Genomic DNA, 22,753 nt, shown 5'->3' on the forward strand with positions numbered 1-22,753 from the left:
CAGTGACGCGGCGGTAAAACGGCGCCGCCACCGCCCCCCCGCCCTCTTCCCCGCCGCGCCCGTCCCGGCCCGTCCCCCACCGTCACCCGTCCGCGCGGGCCCCGCTCGTCCCCCGCCATCGGCCCCAGCGGCCCGTCCTGCTCCGCTCCCGGGTCGGCGGCGCCGCCTCGCTGCGGGGGAGGGGCCTCCCCTCGGCCCCGGCCCGCGCGCCGGGAGGGAGGGGGCGCCGCGCGCGTCACGGCGTCACGTGGCCCGAGGGGCAGGGGCGGGCGGGAAGGTGCGCGCGCGTGACGCGGCTTCCTCCCCCCCCTCCCCCTCCTCCTCTTCCTCCTCCTCCTCCTCTTCCTCCTCCTCCTCCTCCTCCTCCCGCACGGGCGGCGCGAGATGCGGAGCGGGCGCGCGCTCCCGCCCCGCCCCCGCGCGGGCCACGTGACCGCGCTGTTTGGAGGCGGGCGCGTGAGCGGCACCGGGAGGGAGAGAGAGAGAGAGGTGAGCGACCGGGACCGGGACCGGGAGCGGGACCGAGCGGTGTTTCCTGGCCGTGTGGCCGCCCCAGGCTGGCGGCTGTGCCCCATCGGGGCTCGGCTCTCGCCCCCTGCCCTGCCTGCGGTTTCTGAGCTGGTTTGGGGGGGTTTCTGCTGCCCTTCGCGGTGCTCCTCCTTCCTCCGTGTACGGTTCAGCCCCGGCAGGCAGCTCAGGGCCGCAGCGGGATGGGGCAGAGAGTGGGGAGGGTAGATGTGGCCATTACGGTTTTTAAGACGTTTTGAGAATTTTGAAGAAGCAACTTTCAGTTTCGCTGGCTAAATGTGCCTCTTCCCTTTTCCAAGTGCCTGGTGAGAGTGAGTGCTCACTTTTTTGGGGAAGTGTAAATTTCCACTCGGCGGCTTTTCTGGGAGAGAGTTCCTTAATTTATGTGATCGCATACTAAAGGTTACTTAGAAATTCCGGGACTTGACTGTGCAGTGTGATAGGTTTGGGGTTTTGTTAAGCAATGTACAGGTTTAAACTTTAAACTCAACAAGAAATTATTTTAAAGTATGTGCTGCTTAAGGAAAAATATGAGGTTGTGATTTCGACGGTTATTTAATACTTGGTTTTCACTCTGTGTTTTCTCTTGTATGCTGGAAAAGAGGTACTGTGGAGATGATAGTGCTTATAGTTGTATCAAAATGCATAGTTGCAGCTAATTCTAAATTTGGCATAACTTGAGGATTGTAGTCCTTAAACTTAGTTTTGGGGGAGAATGTGATGTAGGTAAAAGTGACAATGCTAAATGTTTTCCTTGAGAAGATTAGTTTCAAATCAAGGGTGCATGCTGTGGGGAAAAGCACATTTTTCTATAAAATAAGAGTTTTTCCATAGGTAGATGTAACATGTTTCACAGATAGATATAAATATAACTACAGTTTAAGTGTTTCCAGGTGGGATATTTGATAGTTTAAGTTTTCCGAAATGAACAAAAGCTTCTCATAAATGAAGCAAAGGTCTAATTTTGCATCCCTTGGGCCTCTTCTTGGCAAACTGAAACCTGATGCTTTTTGAGTAGGAAAGCATTGTTTCTTTAAGCACAGAAAACCTGCTATAGTACTAAAAAGTAAACTAATCAAGATCTTTATTTTGGGCAGGTACAGCCAAAAGCTGAAGCTGTAACGTACCCATGAGTGAGCAGCACTAGTCATGTGCATCCATGGCCTCTGTGCCAGTAATTCCAGACTCTTACAACCATGTCTTGGCAGAGCTGGAGTGCTTGGATCCATTGCTTTCTGCACTCAGGCTGGATTCCAGTCGTCTTAAGGTGAGTTTATGGTGTTTGGCTTCTTTTGATTTTCTAAATTTTTTTAAATTCAAGTAATGGCTCCATTTGGTTAATTATTTGATTAAGCCGTAGGATTAATCTAATTCATTTTGGGGGTGTGCATGCTGTCTTATGGGGGAGAGTACTCTGGGAAGAAAGAGTGAAGATAAAGGACCCTCTTACTCCGTGTGTGTTTCTTTAATGCAGCTGTGGGTACATAACACGGCTTGGCACTGCTTACACTGTTTGCTCCAGTTGTAAAGTGTGCTCTTTAATAACCTTCACTGCCAGTGGTTCAGCTCAGATACACACAGCTGGCAAACAATGAATCCTTTAAAAAAACCCCCACATAATAATGCAAGAAAAAAATGCTGTGATCAGAACTTACCAGGTTATGCATTATGGTGTTTATTCCTTCAGTGCACGTGTATAGATGTGTCGAAGAGATGGCTGGCTCTAGGCAGCTCAGGAGGAGGACTGAACCTTATCCAGAAGGATGGTTGGAAGCAAAGACTTTTTCTCACTCACAAGGTAAGGGTAAAGAATGCTAAATTAAAGTTTCTGAAAATGGGGCTGGGAAAGAGACACTATTTCACGTTAATGTTTATTAAGAGTCAACAGGCATCTTCAACTTATTGAATTGTCCAAAGAAGGTGAGGTTTTGGGCTGGTGTGTTTAAAATAGTTTATGGTTCTGAAGTGTATTCTCAGAGTGTGTGGTATAATAGATTTCATAAGGTGTGAAAAAAATTATTTCAGAGCGTTAGACCTTTGTTTTTCAAATTCTTAGTTTTAACAGCAGCAACGCAGTCACCTGAATATTTAAGAATTAGAAGAAAATTTTGAATATGAAACCAGAGCAACTCACAAGCAGATAACTCCCAGTGTTTGAATGTCCAAACTGTGACATACCTGGATAAGTGGAGAAGAGATAGGCTGACTTGCTTTTGCTGGAAGAGACCATGAAACAGAGATTGTTATTTGTACAGCCGCTGTTTCCTGGGAGCCACTGCTGCTTCCAGTGTAGCATGAATGCAGCCAGTTTTAAGGTTGGAGGCATCCCACTTAATTCTGGCAAAACAACTTCCAAAGGTGTGAGGACAGGAGACTGATTTCTGCGTGTTCCAAATCAGAGAATGCACTGCAGTCCTTGCTCTTGATGTCGTGTTGCTGTCAGCTGCATCTTGGAGTAAGCTCAGTGTTTGCAAATAAAACCCAAAGAAACAGTAAAAACCAACCACATCACAACAGAGTGTAGCATGTGTTGACATGAATTTGGTTTATATCTTAAAGATAAAAGCTGCACAGTGGTAGAGGCAGTACAGGAACAACTTTTACCTGCTCTTACTCCTGTGCTTGCTTTCAGGAAGGTGCCATTTCCCGGGTGGCTTGTTGCTTGCATGATGAAGACTATGTTGCTGTTGCCACCAGGTGAGTGGTGTACTCACAAACTTGAGCACTGGATAAATATTTTTAAGAAGCTTCTAAGTTTCAGACTTGGTCAGCTGCTGGGAACTTGGAGAGTTAACCTACCAGATTAAGTGGTAGAAGCCACTACAGGATAATTCTTTGCACAGACAGTTTGCTTAACTTCTTTTTTTCTGGAATAATTGTTCTAGATTAAGTATTATTTCTGCAACAGAACGTCTATGGCAGAGCTCATGCTGTGAAATGAGGTTGATGAATGTCTTTCTGAGACCTTTCAGCATCAAAAGAAGAATTTTCATTAACATGGTAGAGTGAGATTGGTAGTTAATTCCACTTATGTTTCTTAAAATCCATTTAAATATTTTTCCACATCTTCACTGGCATTTGCAATAAATGTAAGAGTAGCCTTACAAAGCTGCTTGTGTACTATAGTGCAAAAAAGAACACTTACTCTTCTCCAGAATTGTGTGGTGCTTCTTGAAAGCATGCAGCCTCAAACAGAACCAGCTCTGAGGTGTTCTGCTTCTCCTGGGTCTCCTCTTTCTTTGGCAAAATGCATCTTTATCAACTGATAAAACATTATAAGACTTATTTTCAAACTCTATTCTCTTTTTAACTTGTTGTAGCCAAGGCCTTGTTGTAGTCTGGGAGCTGAATCAGGAACGTCGTGGGAAGCCAGAACGGATTTATGTTTCCTCTGAGCATAAGGGCAGAAAAGTCACAGCTCTGTGCTGGGATACAGCTGCCCTTCGAGTTTTTGTAGGAGATCATGTGGGAAAAGTATCAGCCATCAAGATTAACACATCGAAACAAGGGAAGGTAAAATGTTGCATACTTTGAGCTGAATTCACAGGGGGCAGTGTGTGGAGTCTCTTTGTTTTAGTAAAGTGGAAGAGTACAGCAGTTGGCAGCTGATGAAGTTCTGGTAGCTTTAACTACTGGGATGAAGAACCAGTCTCTTGAGACAAGAGAAATCCTGACCCGTGAACTTCCCCCATCCTTCTTCTATCTATCCTAGTAATGCTACATGAAAATGCTTTCAAATGTTCAGAGTTAAAAACTGATCAATCTGCTGCTTCTTGGAATTTAAAAGTGTCTAAGTTAAGGGTCTTGGTGTTTCTGACCCTATTGGATTCCTTAGATTCCAGCCCCAGGTTCAGCTGTTTGTTTTAGTCCTCAGTTCAGCTGTTGGTCTGACAGAGCAGTCCCAGAGTCTGATTTTGCTTGGCATTGTCTGAATGCTCTCATTCTTAAACATCTGGATTAGATAAAATAAATTGTAGGTGGTCATTGAGCCTACATCTGTTGTATTTTGTGCAAAGGACACACCTGTTAGTGATAGCAGCCTGATTTCTAGCCCTTGAGTGTTCTTTAGGTTTTATCACTACTGGGTCCTTTCTTTTTCCTTTTCATCTGTAAAAAGGAGCAGAACTTGGAAATAGTTGTGTTGTTCCAGGTCCTTTCTAGCCCTCATGGAAGATTTTGGTGGAAAATTTACTTGAAAGTAGCAAGACCATTATTACATTTAAAGAAAGAAGGGGGGGGAAAGTCAGCTGTGGGAAAAGAGGGAGGAGAGAAGGGCAAGGCCCATGAAATGTGTGTCTGCTCATGCCTGTTAAAGGAACAGGACTGTTGGATTTCTCAGATAGTGCACTTTGTCATATTCCTAAGAAGGGAAAACAACTCTTAAGCTGGCAAAAATAGTGACTGACAGCAAATTTAAATGCAGTTCCCAGGAGTTTTCTTATTCATAAGTCTATCTGAGACTGTTCATCCACCCATGCAAACTGAGACACTGGTATGATAAATAGTATTTGGATAATTTGTGGCAGGGTAACAGACAAGGTGAGCTTATGTGAACAACCTAATTCCAATAGAAGTTGGTTTTTGTATCGATTAATCTCTCAGGTGTGTTTCCATAAAACTGCTAGTGCCAAGTACCTGTGGGGAGAATTGGAAACAAAAGCACAAAGATTGGAATAGTAGGAATAAAACCTCTCTTAATCTTACAGAAAAACACCCTTTATAAAAAAATATCAGGATGCTACAGGGATATGATTTTTTTTTTTCTTAAATCTTCAGTAATGGTTTTTGGGAAAGGAGGATTTATACTTCTGTGCTTCTGAGCATTGAAGCCTTGCTTTGTAAAAACAGAGAGGAAAGGAACTGCCCTGTCTTACGCTGTGTATTCATAGCATACATGAGTCTTTTCTGAATTTTGCAATTTTAGCATAATGAAACTGTCTTTACTTTGAACTGGAGACCAGCATGCTTTCTTTCTTTTTTTCTTTTTTAACTGTAGGCTGCTGCTACTTTTGTGATGTTTCCTGTCCAGATCATAACCACTGTAGATTCTCGGGTGGTTCAGCTTGATTACTTGGATGGAAGACTGCTCATATCTTCACTTACCCGCACTTATTTATGTGATACTGAGAGGCAAGTTCTATTTTATTTCTGAGGTACTGGACTTCACAGGGTCACACACAGTTTCTGAAATGACATCAATGTCTCTTTACCTAGCCCATGCTCTCTCAGTCTGTTTCTGAAGATGTTGGCAGATGTAGTGTCAAAAATTTTACTGAGGTCAGGATAAACAACGACCACTGTTGTCCCCTCAACTACCCAGCCAGTCATTCTGTTGTAGAGTGCTATTAACATGATTTCCCTTTCACAAATTCATGCTGACTATTCATAATCACGGTCTTATTTTTCTTGGGATTGGAAATGATTTCTGGGAATGTTCACACCTTCCCATCACCAGGTTGAACAACTGGTTCTGCTGAAAAAAACCCCTTTGATCTGAATGTTCCTTTCAACTAATGAATATTTCTGCACCTTGTCTTGTATAAACTTTGTGCAGGCTTTAATATTCATTACAGATTTTTTTTCTTAAGCACCAAAACCAATTCAGCAGCTGGGATTGAGTATTTTTTATTCTTAAAGAAAAACATAGAATTAATTAGAGTCTTTATTAATGCTGCCTTACTTAACAAGTACATTTTTTTTTTCCCTGCTAGAGAGAAGTTCTGGAAAATTGGAAATAAAGAGAGAGATGGAGAATTTGGAGCATGTTTCTTCCCTGTTGGAAAAAACAGTGGGAATCAGCAGCCATTAATATACTGTGCTCGACCTGGCTCGAGGATGTGGGAGGTGAACTTTGATGGGGAAGTGCAAAGCACACATCAGTTCAAGCAGCTGCTCTCGTCACCACCTCTTCCTGTTGTTACTCTCAGGTAGAAACATGTGTTATCAGTGATAAACTTGTTTTTTTTGGACTTCCAGATGAGCTGGGAAGAACTGCATTAATGCTGAGAAGACTAAATAAACTCCTGCTGCAGTCAAATGTTAATCCTAGTTGTCATCTTAATACAGTCTCCTCTAAGAGGTATAGCCAGCAATTATCAAAAATGCCAAAACCTTGATTCTGCAGCTGTGTCTGTGTGAGCACAATGGATGCTGCTGTCATGACTCTATATTTATTTAAGCCAGCCGTGTATTTACAGGATTAACAATTCTAGAAAGTGATGTTATTGTAGTTATGCTTGTAATTGATAATAATTTTATTTTGCAGGCAGGATCCTCATTATACTGGTTCCAGCTGCTCTCCACAATCTTTATCTTTCCCCAAGCTGCTGTATTTGACGTGAGTATTTGACAGCATAGCTTCCTGTTAATAAAATAGGCTTAAAAATTATATATTCTTCTCATTTATATTACCAAGTTCAGCTTTTTTCTGTCAGAATTTCCCAAGTATCATGCTAAACACCTGTCCCACGTCTCACTTGCTATACTTAAGCCAATGCCATCCGTGCATATTTTACAATTTTTAAAAAATTTTACCTATGTTTTACCACAATTGACTGTTGCTCCATTAACATTTGCTCTGCTTGCAGTGAGCACTGTGTGGTGACCTGGACAGAAAGAGGCATTTATATTTTTCTTCCCCAGAGCATTCAAGTCTTACTCTGGAGTGAAGTGAAAGGTAAACTAAAGTTTCTTAAACTTTGCTTTGTAACACTGTCATGTTACACTTCGTTCCTGAAGTCCTTGTCTTACATGGAGCCTTTTCAAGCTCAATTTCTGCAGCTGGACTGCAGAACATTTATCAAAAAATTCCCTTGTCATATGTCAGGTATATCCTTAAATATTAACCATCTCCCTGCCTCCTCCAGCCAGCCCTTCCTTCCACAGATCTGAAAACACATTTCTTGAGAAACAACATGTGCTGTAGAGTGACGCATAAAATACAGTAGTTAAAATACAGGTGATTAATCTGCAGTGTCCTTTCCTCTTTTCTCTTTACTTAGGCTCATTATCAGGTATTCTGTGAAGGATAATCTGGCTGCTGAAAGCTTTAAACCTGGGTTTTTTTCCTAGAACCTGTCTAAATTGCATCCAGGGAATATTCATTTGGCAGATGAATGAACCCTCATAAACTGTTATGTGTGTATCGTTATAAGCAGAATCCTACAGTAGTTACTGTCAGTCAGTCTTTCCCCTTCTCCCCATTTTGGTGTTAAGTTTGTGATATGTTTGTTGTGAAGTGTTTGCATGCAGTATAACTATTGCATTTGAAAACTGCTGGAAGGCCAAAGCTGTTTTTCTACCAGTCACTATTTTCCTTCTGTTTCAAAGCAAACCATTAGGTATTGGTCATCTTTAACAGGCTTTAATTTTTCATCTCCCCTCAGAGCAAAAGGAAACTTTTTGGTAATTTAGTGTATTTTTGGAATGTTTTCTGGACATGCAACTCTGGAAAGTTTTGACACTGTGTTTTATAGTGGTTAGATGCTTGGTCAGCACTCCTCAGTGTTTGTTTTCCCCATGCTTGTGCTTTGCACCCATTTGCAGTCAGGCGGGAGTATGTTTTCACCATCTTTCAGGGACAGAAAGGAATGTTGATTAACAACTTCAGTCCTTCAGGTATTGCTGTGCATCTGGTTTTGCAGATATTCAGGATATCGCAGTTCACAAGAGTGAGCTGTTCTGTCTGCATACAAATGGGAAAGTTGTGCACCTCTCCCTGCTGCTGGTCGATCGCTGCATAGAGCGTCTGATGAGAAGAGGGTTCTGGACCCTTGCTGCCAGGGTCTCTTGTCTCTTCCAAAATTCAGTTATTTCTTGCAGAGTAAGTAAATACCTCTCTGTAAATGTGCAATGTAACTTCACTGTCTTTCCTGTCTTCTTCCATTAAGTTTCATGGTTACTGAGATTCATTTTGTTGGTGTTTTTAAAAAGTCATCTAAGCATTATACTTTAAGGATGAAAATCATCCTGCATATATGGTATCTTTTGCTTTTCACCCATGCATTAGAAATAATAGTGCTTCTGTTTCCCTGGCTGCTTTTAGGCAAGAAAAAATTTGCCTCTAGACAAGCTGGAGCACTTGAAGTCTCAGCTGGATGCTTCAACCCAGCAAGATCTCACTGTGCAACTGGAAGAACTGATTTCAAAGTTGGAACCTCTAGATTCTGCATGCAGCAGTAGAAGGAGCAGTATTTCATCTCATGTACGTGTATTGGTAGTGCCAAAAATGTTACCTACAGGTTTTGTCTTCATGGCTTAAAGTCACCTCGTTGCTCACTTGGAAGATGAGGCTTTCATTTCTACCCTGTCTACTACAGCTCATAATGCTGCACTCTAAAACTAGGTGGGGTGAAGAGGTATGAAACACCACTACTTGCATTCTGTAAGCTCTGACCTCTGCCTCTTTCCCTTGTTATTTTAGAGCTAATGTCTGAGGTGTGGACAAAGATTGATACGAAGATGGCTTTTTCCACAGCTTGCTTTAGTGTCTTACCATGCTTCAGTAAAGAAAGTCTTGATTATAACTCTAGTTTTATGTGATGAGAATGAATGAGTGCTCAGAACTATCTTAGCCCTATTTAGAAAATGGTCTCACTCTAAGAAGCTTATGCAGAAAGCTCTAAGGAAAAAAAATCAAAGCATATTTCTAATAAACATACAGCTGCTTTTCAAGAAAGGGGAAATATTTTATAGTTAATACAATATCAGCTCCTGCTTTCACTTTAAAAATGTTTAAAAGGAAAGTTTAAAAAGCCAAGTAGTGTAAGTACCATCTTGATGTGGTAGACAAGAGATTTCCAGGCAGTGAATTATGAGATGCTGTGAGGTTATTAGTGTGGGTAGAGTTGGTTGCGTTCATTGCAGAAAGTTTAACAAAGGAAGTACAGCTCCCACAATGTCTAACTCCTCTTGTTGGTCTGACAGGAGAGCTTCAGTGTCTTAGACTCTGGAATATACCGCGTTATCAGTCGAAGGGGCAGTCAGTCAGATGAAGACTCATGTTCCCTCCACAGTCAAACATTCTCAGAAGATGAGAGACTTAAAGAATTTCCTGCACACCATGAAGATGAGCAGCTGGAACTTGGTAATGTTTCTTAATGAAAATATGTTTGTTGAATGTGTTTGTTTTTTCTACAAGAATTCAACTGGGTTGGCTCTGTGCTCTTATTTTCCACCATCGAGTTATGAATTATTAATACCTGTAATTTGATCAATGAAAGAGTCACCCCACCTTCCAGTCAAAATCCTTCCTGAAACATTGGTGTGAAAAGCTGGCTCCACAGAAATCCAGGCTTAAAAGCAAACAAAACCCAGAGAAACAGAACAAAAGGTTCTGAGGGCTTTTATCAAGCCAGGGCTCCACTCCAGTTTCCCTCCCTCCACTTGTAATCCAACATTAATGCTAAGATTCCTTCAGCTGTCTATGCCAGTGTTAACTGAACTTTGAACAAGATTTATTTGCTGCCAATATCCTTTTGTCATTTTTTTTTCAAAGAAGAACTTCTTAATCTGGATTCTGTCTTATATTTCTTCAGGGAAAGCAGAAGGATTCTGATAAATGTTCTTAACTTTCTTGCAGGGTTTCCTTTGTACAGGGGCTCATCTCTTACACATGTAAACATTAGTGTAGGGGTGCTAGAATTGTTAATAACTAACATTTAGCCCATCCAGGGGGCTTTTTTATTTCCTGACAAATGTCTGTCACTGGACTTAAGATAGATTGAGACTGTAATGGATCTTGTTCTCTGCTCTTGTTGGGTCTGGGAGTGGATGCAGAAACCTGGGATGATGAGGAGCTGGCTTAGTTCTAGGTATGGTAGAGAGGCTTTCCAATAAGACTACTACTTAGTTTTTGCAAGGAGTAGGTGCCAGTTGAGGGTGGAGAGACTTTGGATGCTTTGGAGAACACCACATTGGGGAGGGAGAGTGCAGAAATTGGTATTTACTCCCCTACTTGTCAGTAGAGAGGTCCTGCTGACTAAGGTATGTGCTGTTGGTAGCACTTAGGTGTACATGTACCTCTTTACCTACATCACCATAAAAACAAGTGAGGAGACTTGGAAGTGTATAATTTCCAACATTAAAAATCAGAATTCAGGTGACATTAATTTTTTAATGTCAGAAGATAGACAAGTTCTGTGTGTTCCACAAGAGATAACAAATTTGCTGTTTGTTTCCAAGTAGAGAAGTTCCAGATGCTTATTGAAGCACGAGTACTTGATTTGGTATTTGAAAGAAATGGACTTAGTGTTTCCCTGCTCACAGTGACATAAGATGTAATGAATTTTTAGGTTTCTAGTCTGCATAATGAACAAAAGCAGCCTTATTTACAGCCATTTGTAAGGTCAGTTGTGACCTTTAGGTACTGTCAAGAGGGATTCTGATAGTAGATTTTCTGTAACAGCGCAGGATCTTTTCCTCTTAACGCTGTGGTTACTGCTGACTGTTGCAAAGTGCAGTGTCATCCTAGCTTAAAATGATCCCTCTTTTCTTGTTGCCATCACTTAAAGATACAGTGTGTGTCTGTACCAGGAAATGATTAAGCAAAACACATTGTAGATACTGTTAGGGATATAGGAGAGAAAAGGAAATGTTCCATGACTCTGTATTTCCTGTGATTCTTATCAAATGCCAGAGAGCTGTGGGTTCACTTAAAAATCTAAGTCCATTCAAATGAGAGGGTGATTTATACCCTAATTATGGCTTGTGTCTCTCTGTTCACATGTGAATTGATATATGCTACAATACTTAATTTTCCTAGATGTATAAATAACTCAGTGGATTAAATCAAGATTTTTTTCCCCTAAATGGACTGTAAGTCTACTTTTAAAAGGTCATTTTCATACTGTTGTTGATCATTATTTGCCTTGCTACAGAGCCAAAGCATTATTAATAAAGCAGACTTACTAGGTTCAAAGTCAGTAGTAAAACGGCCCTTGAAACCTGGCTCCATGCATTCTTGAGCCTTAAAAAGGAAAATGTGTTGGGCAGGTTATCCATTAATGAATTAGTGACTTGCAGTTCATTTCACTATTCCTTTTTGCCAGGCCACTGTTTCATGACCTTTTTATTTCAATTCCATTTGTCAGAGAACGTATCTCATGCATCTGTGGTGGTTGAGGCTGACCGGAATGAGACATTTCTCCCATTCAGTATTCCTTTGTCATTCCGTTCCCCATCTCCTCTCGTCTCTCTCCAAGCTGTCAAAGAAAGGTAAAACATGCAGCAGGTTCATTCATCCATTACATCTTTCCTCTTCTGTTCCCAGAATTTGTAGCATTGTGTGTTTAGTTCATATTCTGTTCTGCAAACATAGAACCAGAAATGCAGTCAGGTTTGCCAGGCAGTTTAAATCTTTATTTTGGCTCCAGTGAAGATACAAAGAGCTGCTGGTAACTTCAGTGGAGCCAAGACTTCAACCTCCATTTTTAAACAGTTAATAATTGTTAAATGTCTAAGAATGTTTACTGTTGTCCTGTAAACTGTGGTTGTGGTTCGTTTTCAAAGGAAACTTACTGAATATTATTTGGGGATTTTGCCTTTCTGGAGCTTAGAGGGAAGGCTGCCTATGTTGCTTGGGGACAAACATTAAAATATTCAAAGCAGATAGATATTGCTAAAACATACTTGCAAAGTGGTCTGTCCTATCTCCACATGAACTTTTCAGTGAATCAAAGCAATTTCACACACATTTGTGGAATAATGGTAGCCTATACCTGGTGCAATTAGATCTGTGTCCATTTTTTTGTATAAATCACATTGGTATTTTAAAACTTGTTTAAAAAAAAGTGGGGGGTGAGCAGGTGGGTGTACAAATATAAAGGAGGTAGTGTTAAATATATAAATTAAGGTTTTTATGGAAGTGCTGTATGTTAATTACTTAGCTAAAATGTCTCTGGCCCAGCAGTGGTCTGAAAAATTGTATAGCCTTCCTTTAATCACTTCAGTATGTAAATCGTGACCTCCAACAAAGAATTGTAGCTGCTATCAGCAGTGTGAGGATCTCAGAATAAACATCAAAACTACATGCAACATTTTGAGTTCTTTCTAAACTGTAAGCAGCCTTTAGGATTTTACTAGTAATAAGTGTTTCTGCTAATATTGAAAGCTAAGTTTTCAAGTATTCACTGCATGCAAGTAATCATTGAATAAAATACTATCATATTTACAGTTAGTTTTTAAAAGTTCAGCTTTAATTCTTCTATACATTAAAGTCCAATTGTTTTGCTAAATTTGAATCCTTTCTGCTTTCTGCAGCCACCTTTCAACTTCTGCTATACCTTGTTATAGTAAAAGATGCTGGGTTGGGGTTTTGGGGTTTGTTTTCTTTTAGTTCTGGAGCAGAAAGCGTATTTTTGTGTTCAAATCTTGTTGACATAGTTCTCTTCGTGGCAGTGGTAGAAATAATTGAGTTCTGGTATGTTCATTGAGCTTCCTCTTCAGTAAAATACCTGAAGGAATAGCGACTGCTGAGTGAAAAGGACATTTTTGGTCAGCTTTGTAATCTGAAGAATTAATTTGAAACATTGTAAAGTGGTTTCTTACCACCAGGAGGGACATAATTTCCTAAAGATGCTTTATGTTTAAAAGCTTTAAAATACAGTGTAGCCAATCTGCACTTACTTGCATACAATATGTGTCAAGATCTGTGTCTAATGTTGGTATGTGATCCTGTTTCTCCAGCAGGGGTGTTCAATACATCAGGTTTCTATTCTGTGCTCAAAGTATGGACCATGACTGAAGTATGAATTTTGAGCAGGTTCTAAGTTCTGCTCCTGTCGGTCATCACTGCTCTCATCCTTTTCTTAAGAGTTCTTCAGATTATAAAGTCTCTGAAATGACGGTTTGAGTGAAAAAGTGCTTGGTTTGATCGCTTTTGAACTTTTGATTTTAAACGTTTGAATTTATGATTCCCAGCGTTTCCAGCTTTGTACGCAAAACCACGGAAAAGATTGGCACACTTCACATAAGTCCTGAATCTAGAGGGAAGCATGAAGCAAAGGATGATGAGCAGCTGTCAGAGTTAACTGTTAATCCCGTAGCATCTCCCCAGGAAGAAAAAGAGTGAGTGCCACATCACATTTTCTTAGCAATTGTATTTTCTGGATGTCCCGAGGATAGCAACCTAAGGAGAAACTCATTCAAGCAGAATGAGGAACTTGGCATTAGGTTTTTCCAGCTGCCTTCATTCCTGTGGTGGGTTTCACTGGTTCTCCCAACTCCTTTCTTAGCACTGATAAGGCAATGAACACAAAGCTAAGTAATTTCATATTCCAGTGCTAATTTACCATTTTGGACTAGCTTTCATACAGTAGCATGGTGCTTTTTTTTTGTTCACTACCTGCCGAAATTTACTGTAGCTGGAGTAGAGCCATTATAGAAGGCCACAAAAATAGTATTATCTGTTGCCCTTCATGCCAGATTTATCCGTAATTTCTGCTGAGCTGTTCCTTCTTATGAATGAAAGCTTTGTATTTAATAAAGGAATTAGTGTTGTTGAGGAAATTTGTCAGGAAATCCTCACTTAAGTTATTGAAGTTAATACTTCAGATAAGACTCAAATAATTGTATTTTTCTAGGTCAGAACCCCAGAACTGCCAGCTTCCTGAGGAGGACTGTCTGAGAGATCTCAAGGCTGCAACAGCAGAAGCTATGTAAGCAGAGAAGCTTTTTACTGTATAGGTACATTGGCAGAAAGTTACTGCGTTTTTAAATTTTTTTTCATTCATTATGTGTATGTAAGAGTGATGCTGTAAATGTCTATTAACATAACCTGAGAGGATCTCATTTGGTGAATTATTTGTTTCCCCTTTTTAAAACCAAGCAAAACCCACTAAAAGCTCCTCCAGCCGTATCCCTTTGGCTTAATTAGAAGCACAGTTAAAATCAAAATCGCAAACAAAAATTCGTTCTGAAAGAAATCCCGGGGAGCTCAAAATGTACTGAGGACAAATGTAGACAGTGTGAAGTAGCCTAAATTCTGTTTGATGCACTCAAAATCACAAAAAAGCCAGCAAATGACTCTTAAGTCAAGTGTAGGACTATAGTTACACAAAGCAGATTTGAAACTTCACTTGTGGCATCTTAAAACTGTTAAACTTAGCAAACTTCTTTTTAATGCTGCAGAGCCAAGCTCCAGGATCCCCTGGTTTTATTAGAACCTCAGTGTATGAGAAGGGTCTTACAGGAATGGCTTGTCTATCTAGAAGAAAAATTCAGCAGCAAGGAGCATTCTGCTTTGGCTGTTAAGAAAAGCAAGACTCTGTGTGCTGAAGAACAGAGGGCAGTCCTGGAGGAAAACCTGCAAGTGGCTCCAGCTGGCAGAGACGCAGTAGACAAGGAACAGAGTGGTGTTTTGGAAGACTGCATTGAAAAGGAAAATACTGATGAAACCTGTGCAAGCAAAGCCGTGTGTGAAAATGGTACTGATTGGAGGGGGCCTCGGGGCTGCAGCTTTCAAGTGTCTCCTCTGTGTGTCATCGAACCGGATGTTCTGAAGGATCTCGTGGAGCTCACAACTCTGTGCTTTGAGCTGCGTGTCTTTTCTTGTGGGAGTGGTGAGGCTGAGGAGAGCTCTGAGGGGAGTCTGCCACCAGCAGCTTCAGGGACCTTGGCTTGTAGGTTTATGCAAAGCTACTTCTTCCTTTTGGATTTAAAGAGAGTAAAGCAGTGTATTATAACCACGTGTGCCACCAGCCCTAATGTGTGGGAAACGTACATTGCAGGATTGAAAGGTAAATATTGAACGTTGTATTACTTCTTAAACTGAAAATAAAGAGTCTTTGGGAGAAAAGGACGAAAAAACCTTGAAGACACTCAAAACTGTGTGTGCAGATTTCCCTTCTGCCAGTGTAGTGTGGCAAGGGGAGGATGCTTGGTGTGTGGGAGTTTTTGTTCTGGTTTTGGGTTGTTTGGTTTTCCCCCCTATACTTCCCTTAGGAAGAACTTAGCTCAGTTGGTTAGAACATAGTGCTAATAGTACCAGCATTGTGAGTTCAAGCCCTGTATGGACCATTCACTGAAGAGTTGGACTTGATGATCCTTGTGGGTCCCTTTCAACTCAGAATAACCTGTGATTTCTTAAAAAAAAAGAACTACTGGCTCCTTGGAGAGATTGATCTCTCCCCCGTTTGCAACTTCGAACCTGTTTGCGTGGACCTTGTTGATTGACCACTGTAGTGATCCCAGCCTCTTTACAACCATATGTGCTTCTAAGAGCAAAAGCATCATAATTAGAACCACAAGTCTGTAGAGAGAAGGCAGAAGGGAAGGGAGGGGCTTCAGCATTTGCACTGGAAGATTCAACTTGTAAAGGAATGTGGTTAATATGAAACAAAACTGAATGGAGTAGATGGCTCCATACATATGAGTGGCTTGTGATCACTTCATGCTTCCCTGTTCCACAGAAATACTTTTTGATCTTTTTTTATGCCTCTTTAGCTTTATTGAACCAAAGCTTTGTGATGATATTGGAAAACAGAACTTTTCTGTGCTCTGCACTCAGCTTCTGCCTTATGTATTTCTTTTAAGAGTGAATTAAAGCCTTAGCATGGCTTCTGCTCCAACAGAGAGCAGTTAAACAACAGAATCTTGCTTTGAGGATTGGTGCCTGGTGTTTGTGTTTCTGGGAATCTCTTCGCTGTATTTGGATTCTGAGAGCCCTCAAAGTGACAGTAGTATATGCATTCCCAGTTTGTCCTTAGTTGGACTGCACTTGTGCCTGTAGGTTAGTACCTGCATTTCATCAGGATTGAGGTGGGTGTTGAACTTCCATGGGAACAGTGATAGCTGTTGTTGAGCAGAGGACAAAAGGACAGGCAGGGTGTGTTAAGGAAAAAAACTTGCCCATATCAAGTGTTCACTGGTTTTTTTTCAGAACTAACCTGTCACAGTCCAGTGGCTTTAGCAATGGAAAGTGAAGATATGTTGAAAATACTGAAGCTGCTGCATGACCTGGGGCCATGGGATGACAGCCCACTGTTGCTGGCACATGCTCAAAGGTTTGTACCCAAATCCTCTTTTTCTCTTCAGCATTGTTAACTTCCTGGCAGGAGTTGCTTCACTTACCATGTCATGAAGATTTCTGGAATCTCTTAGAGAGATCACCTTCCAGTACTATCTTGAACTTGCAAGAGATCTTGAAAAAAATTTTTTTGCTGTTTGGTACTGAAAATATTTTTTTATTCTCTCTCTTTCTCCAGGCTTTATGAAAAATTTGGGGAAACAGCTCTTCGGCCCTTGATCAAATTCCACCCCTCTATTTTGCCTTCTGATATTAAACAGCTTTGCAGGAATGATCCGGCTCACTTCTTAGCGTATTTAGATAGTCTGGTGAAATCAAAGCCAGAGGATAAAAGGTAAGGGGAGTGTAGAATCCTTTTCATCTGTCTGCTCTTTTCATCATATAGCTGTGTGGAGTGTTTTCCTTTTTTTGTTTTGGCTTTTGGGGACATTTTTTAGTGTTTCTGTATCTGTCTGCTTGGTGTTCTTTAGCATTAGGTTCCAAGTAATCCTGCCAGTTTTTGTTGGTCTTAGACTGGAGGTTTTTTTAGGTTAAATTCTAGTTTTAAAAGGGTTTTCCTAAATAATACTTTTAATGGAATTGACTTTTTTTGTTCCTGTGTCTGCAGTTCAGTGTACAAGGATTAGATGGCATTAAAAAAAAAACCCAAGCAAACCAAACAAAAAAAAACCCCAAACCAAATCTGGGGGAACACAGCCTGCAAACTTGATTTTTGCCTCAATTTCTGGAGACAAATAATTTTAGGCTTTTCCACATTTAATTTTACATCCCCCCCCCCCCCCCCCCCTTTTTTTTTGTTGTTGTTGTTGTTGATTTGTCCACACACAATCTCTGCTGCTCCATATCTGGTATGTTTAAGACTGGTAGGGTTTAGGATTTTTTTTTTTTTAATGTCTACTTTGTTTTCCAGGCCATTTCTCCTTAGGTCTCTCCTGCAGCCAGAGTCTGTGCGGTTGGACTGGTTGTGCTTGGCAGTTTCTCATGATGCTCCACAACGGGCAAACACTGTGGATGAGGAAGGAAATCCCAGGTAAGGTGGGTTTCACCTGAGGTCCTGAGTGCAGCAGAAAGACTTAACAGGTCTGCTTTTGGGTTAGATTTTGTGTGACAGTTTGGATCACTGACTCCTTGGTGCATTTTGCACAGTCCAGCAGAAACAACCAAAGGATTGAATAACTTTTATCTGTAATGCCTTCCAGAGTGGCTGCTCTACTGAGACTGCACATGGTGTTTCATTCATTTTTCCTCCTCTCATTACATAAATCTGCCATAATGTTCTGAAGAAAATCAATAATGCTTTAAAACTGAATTTCTCATCTTCTAGGCCACGATCGCATTTGTTTACTTGGGGCTACAGCCAGCTCATTCTGCTCTTGATTAAACTCCCAGCTGATTTTGTTATGAAGGAGAAGATGGCTGACATCTGTAAATCACATGGGTAAGGAGAAAACTTGGTAATTCTTGATACTTGGTTAGTGGGTATTCTGACCCTGAGAAGATAGGTCATTTTCATTTATATCTGCTTCTTGTTTGGACAGGGTTTATTTAAAAACCTCTCCTTTTTTGAGGATGAATATAGAATGTCCAGTTTAATGTACCAAATGGGAGGTATTCCTCATGTCCTTGCTCTATTTCTGACATTCATTAAATTTAGTTGCTTTTGTCTTCACTGATACTTATATGAGCATGTAATTGTTCTTGACTTTGGTTTGAACTGAGTATTTGATTCCTGGAAATCTTTACTCTCTTATTCAAGATTTTGGCCTGGATATCTTTTTCTCTGTCTGGAGCTGGATAGAAGAAGAGAAGCCTTTACTAATATTGTTCATTTGGATGATTTGAGCCTGTTGAATGGAGAAGATGGTTAGTAGTTCTTAAGCTGTGTAAACATACTTCTGTAATGTAGGAACTGCTCTTATATAGTGATTTGCCCAAAGCTGGGTTGAACTTTTATTTTTTGAAGTGTTTTTGTAGCCCTAGCTGTGTGTAGTACAGCATATTTGAAACACATAGATAGGCATTATACTCCTGCATCTTCATGCTGTGCTTTGTGAAATCAGTTGTGCTAGAAAATGCTTAAAAGTTGAAGAATCTTGATTTGTTTATCAGCTGGGAGTAGAAGCTAAACTTAGTGTTGTAGACAGAGGAGTAGGAAGCCTCCCTGCCCAGCACAAAACTCCCCCACTACGTGTGCATACACTCAAAGTTAGGGTGAGCAAAGCATTGTACCACAAGGCAGAACTTAGAAGAAAATTCACTCCAGCCCTGAGATGGACAAAAGTTTATCTCTTGACTTAATCCAAAGCCTTGAATACTGAACTATTGTGAAGCTACATGTGTTCACCACTAAATCTTTAGACTGGGTCAGTCAGGGCAGTACATTTGTGTGCACGATTTGCTTGTTGATAATGCTTGGTTTCCTAGAATCTTCAGAGTAAAACAGAACAGCTAGCTTCCCTTTTAACTACAGATACAGTTTAAAAGGCAGGCTTAAAATAATTTGTTTTACAAATTTTCCTTCTAGGTTCCATCCCAGAGACCATAGAAGAGTGGAAATTTCTTCTGCATCTTGCACAGAATCACAGCCCAGCTTTCCACCACCAGGGCCCACAGAATGGGAATGCTGTCAGCAATGGAGGCCCCAGCTGCCCAGACTGCATCACTGTGGAAAATGTCGCCTTATTGCTGGCCAAGGCCATCGGCCCAAATCATGCCTTGCCTCTCTTGCAGGAGTGTGGCTTGACACTAGAATTGTCTGAGAGATTTACTGGTGTCTGTGAGATACTGAGAATTGCTGAGAAAAGGCAGAGGTAAGAGAGGTGTCAGCAGAAGATCCACACTATTCTTTTTGGATCTCCTTGGTGCTTTAAACTTCCTTTTCAGTTAACAAGAAGATAAAGTGCTTCACGTTTTTACCTTGGGTTTTAGATTCAGCTGAAAGCTTTCCTATTATTTAAGAGCTATGTGTTTTGCAGTATAGGCATTTTAAAATTGACAATGAGTAAACAGGAAATCGTACATTAAAGATGTACGTGAGGGAGATTCTCTGAAAGAGATCTGTCCTGCTGAGACTTGTACAGACTCTGATCTCTCCTGTTTCTTCCAGTGGCATGAACGGTGATGTCAGGATGTTACTTTGAAAATGCAATCATGTTTTTCACAAATTTTTCTTTAAAAAGCAAACCAAAACTCAGTTTTCTTTCTGTTGTTAGCCTTTTTACTGTTTAACCTTTTTTTTTTTTTTTTTCCCTTTGCTTTAATTTCAGAGCGCTGATTCAGTCCATGTTGGAAAGGTGTGACCGGTTTTTGTGGTCTCAGCAAGCATAGAAAACAACTTGGGAAAACTCTGGGAACATTTTATACTCTAATAACTGTATATTAAAGTGCCTCTTAAATTTCACAGGCCCTTAAAAATAGCAAACTCCTGTCTAAAAGGTCAGCTATACTGAGCCAGTCTCCATCTGGCAGGTATCTGACCTGGAACTGGTGGCAGTTCTTTCTTATTCCTTTGGAGATGAGTTTTGAACTGTAGAACATAAAACAAACCGGTATTTATCTTGAAATGAAGCTCACAGATTTCCAAGATGAAAATTGCTGAATTTATTTTCTGAGTCTATAACTTAATTGTTTAGGGATATGAGCCCCTAAGTATTAAATTATGGTGTATAAAATTTTTTGTTTCTTTGTTTGCAAACGTGAGAAACCATTCCTGGGAAGTATCTAAGCCTATACTTGTTCTACTTTCCTGTAAATGACATTTACCTTTACTGTTGCTTTAGAAGTGTTTGCTATGGTACCCTTTGGTTTTTCGCCCCTCTTAAATTATATGGACAGGTTTTGCCTGACTGAAATACATTAACAAAGCCAAGTCTTAAAATGGGAGGGATATGTTTTTAAGTAGTGAATTTATGGTTAAAAATGCTGACTAACAGACAAACTCTTAAATGAACTTGCTGCTAAACTACAAGCACAGTATTTCTAAATTGCCCATACCTGTTTGTGCAATGTCACCGTAGACATCAGTTATGATGTTCCAACAAACCTCAGGACAGTGGAATTAGAATCAGTCATTTAAGTTGTAAAAGACCCAGAAGATCCAACTCTCCGACCATTAGCCTAGCACTGCCAAATCCACCCCTCAACCATGTCCCAAAAGTGCCACATCTACATGGCTTTTAAATGCCTCCAGGGATGGTGACTCCACCACTTCCCTGGACGTCTTGTTTTGGTGCTGGACAACCCTTTCTGTGAAGAAATGTTTCCTAATATCAAATCAAAATGTCTCCTGGAGCAACTTGAGGCCATTTCTTCTTGTCCTATCCCTTGTTACTTGGGAAAAGAAACCCATCCTCACCTGGCTTCCTTTCAGGCAGCTGTAGAGAGTGATAAGATCTCCCCTGAGCCTCCTTTTCTCCAGGCCAAACCCCCCCAGCTCCCTCAGCTGCTCCTCACAGGACTTGTGCTCCAGGCCCTTCCCCAGCTTCATTTCCCTTCTCTGGACTCGCTCCAGCCCCTCAAGGTCTTTCTTGTTGTGAGGGGTCCAGAACTGGACACAGCACTCGAGGTGTGGCCTCAGCAGTGCCGAGTACAGGGGAACAATCCCTGCCCTGGTGCTGCTGGCCACACGATTGCTGATCCAGGCCAGGATGCCCTTGGCCCTCTTGGCCACCTGGGCACTGCTGGCTCATGTTCAGCTGCTGTCACCAGCACCCCCAGCTCCTTTTGCCCTGGGCAGCTTCCCAGCCCCTCTGCCCCAGCCCGTAGCACTGCCTGGGGTGGTTGTGACCCAAGGACAGAACCAGTCACTTGGCCCTGTTGGACCTCACACCATCGGCCTCAGCCCGTGGATCCGGCCTGTCCAGATCCCTCTGCAGAGCCTTCCTGCCCTCCAGCAGATCAACACTCCCACCCAGGCTGGTGTCACCTGCAAACTGACTGAGGGTGCCCTCCATCCCCTCATCCAGATCTCTGGTAAAGAGCTTAAACAGTACTGGGTCATCACTGATGCCTGGGGAACAGCACTTGGGATTGGCCACCAGCTGGATTTAACTCTGTTTTCCACCACTCTCTGGCCTGATCATCCAGCCAGTTTTTTGCTTGGTGAACAGTGCACATGTCCAAGCCATGAGCAGCCCATTTCTCCAGGAGAACATTGTGAGAAACACTATCAAAAGATTTTACTGAAGTCGAGGTCAGCTTTGGTAATTCCATAATTAATTCTGACATTTTGGAAAGTGAGAGGACTTATTAAAATATTTTTAAAAGCTGAAGATTTATGTGTTTTTAGATGGATGCTGTTAAGAAAGAAGTCTTTTTACATATTCAGCCAGTGAATATCAAGATTCACAAAATCCCTTGGATTTTATATCTCATTTACAGAACTATGCTTTGTACTAGCACTCTTCCTGTCTTTAATACATCTATGAACAAGTTTCTTTTTAAGCTTCTAGTTTTGACCCTCTTCATTGTCTGACTCACATTTTAAGCAGAAGGCCACATTGTCTGGTCAATATTCAGTTTTCACAAATGTCATTTAAATAAAGTAATGCATTTATTGGAACTAAATTTAATTAAAATTGATAATTTTGTTGTAAAGTGATGCAAAAGTACTGTTTTATAATCTTTTTATGTAGCCTTGTAGCACTTGAAGTATTGCAAAATAATGCTTTTCATCAAAATAGGACTTAGTACAACTTTCAGCCTTTTGGGAGATGCAGTCTGCACACTATTTCATCTTGATTGCAAAAAAACTTGTGTGTGGAGGGTTGGTTACTTCACTAGAGGAAGTGAAGTTCCAGGAGACAGTGAGTGGCAGGCTTTCTTCCAGAGTTGCTTGTGGAAAAGCCAATACAGAACTATTTCTAAAAAAGAAAACTTTCGATCTTCTGGGGTTTAGATTCTGCCATTGGAAATAGAAGGATCTGTGCCATCAGGAATACCCCCTGCTCCTGCAGCAAGACTGGGCAATGGGAGTCAGGCACCTACCAGATGGCATTGGTGCCTGTTCTCTTCCCTGCCAGATGAGCCTGCGGCTGCCTCAGGGGCTGCCACAGTTACCTGCCTCGGGTTCATGCAGTGTGTGGTGTAGCTGGGTGCTCCCCTTGCCTTCCTCAGAGGAATTCCTGGATTTCTGAGAATGTGCCTGGCTTATTTCCATATGGTTCCACTTTATTTGCTTGATGTATTTTGTGTATGCATCAG

At 41.2% G+C, this 22,753-nt stretch overlaps 1 protein-coding gene across 1 annotated transcript; it reads left to right on the plus strand.

The window, feature by feature from the left end:
- Positions 1-343: 343 nt before the first annotated feature.
- Positions 344-20,516, plus strand: HPS5 (HPS5 biogenesis of lysosomal organelles complex 2 subunit 2). The gene is made up of 23 exons (XM_032110826.1): positions 344-489; positions 1,626-1,795; positions 2,216-2,326; positions 3,161-3,225; positions 3,849-4,041; positions 5,525-5,658; positions 6,240-6,455; positions 6,794-6,865; positions 7,116-7,204; positions 8,172-8,350; positions 8,573-8,731; positions 9,454-9,613; positions 11,619-11,742; positions 13,447-13,593; positions 14,109-14,183; positions 14,656-15,263; positions 16,406-16,529; positions 16,731-16,886; positions 17,463-17,582; positions 17,877-17,990; positions 18,309-18,415; positions 19,077-19,362; positions 19,819-20,516. The coding sequence occupies exons 2-23, from the start codon at positions 1,688-1,690 to the stop codon at positions 19,877-19,879; spliced, it is 3,408 nt and encodes a 1,135-aa protein (XP_031966717.1). The 5' UTR covers positions 344-489; positions 1,626-1,687; the 3' UTR covers positions 19,880-20,516.
- The last annotated feature ends 2,237 nt before the right edge of the window (positions 20,517-22,753 follow it).

The sequence above is a fragment of the Corvus moneduloides genome, chromosome 6 (genome assembly GCF_009650955.1).
Source record: "Corvus moneduloides isolate bCorMon1 chromosome 6, bCorMon1.pri, whole genome shotgun sequence".
Lineage (NCBI taxonomy): Eukaryota > Metazoa > Chordata > Aves > Passeriformes > Corvidae > Corvus > Corvus moneduloides.

Coding starts and splice junctions, on each gene's coding strand:
- HPS5 (XM_032110826.1), top strand. CDS start 1,688: ATGGCCTCTGTGCCAGTAATTCCAGACTCTTACAACCATGTCTTGGCA. Junction 2,327..3,160: donor GACTTTTTCTCACTCACAAG/GTAAGGGTAAAG, acceptor GCTTGCTTTCAG/GAAGGTGCCATTTCCCGGGT. Junction 8,351..8,572: donor ATTCAGTTATTTCTTGCAGA/GTAAGTAAATAC, acceptor GGCTGCTTTTAG/GCAAGAAAAAATTTGCCTCT.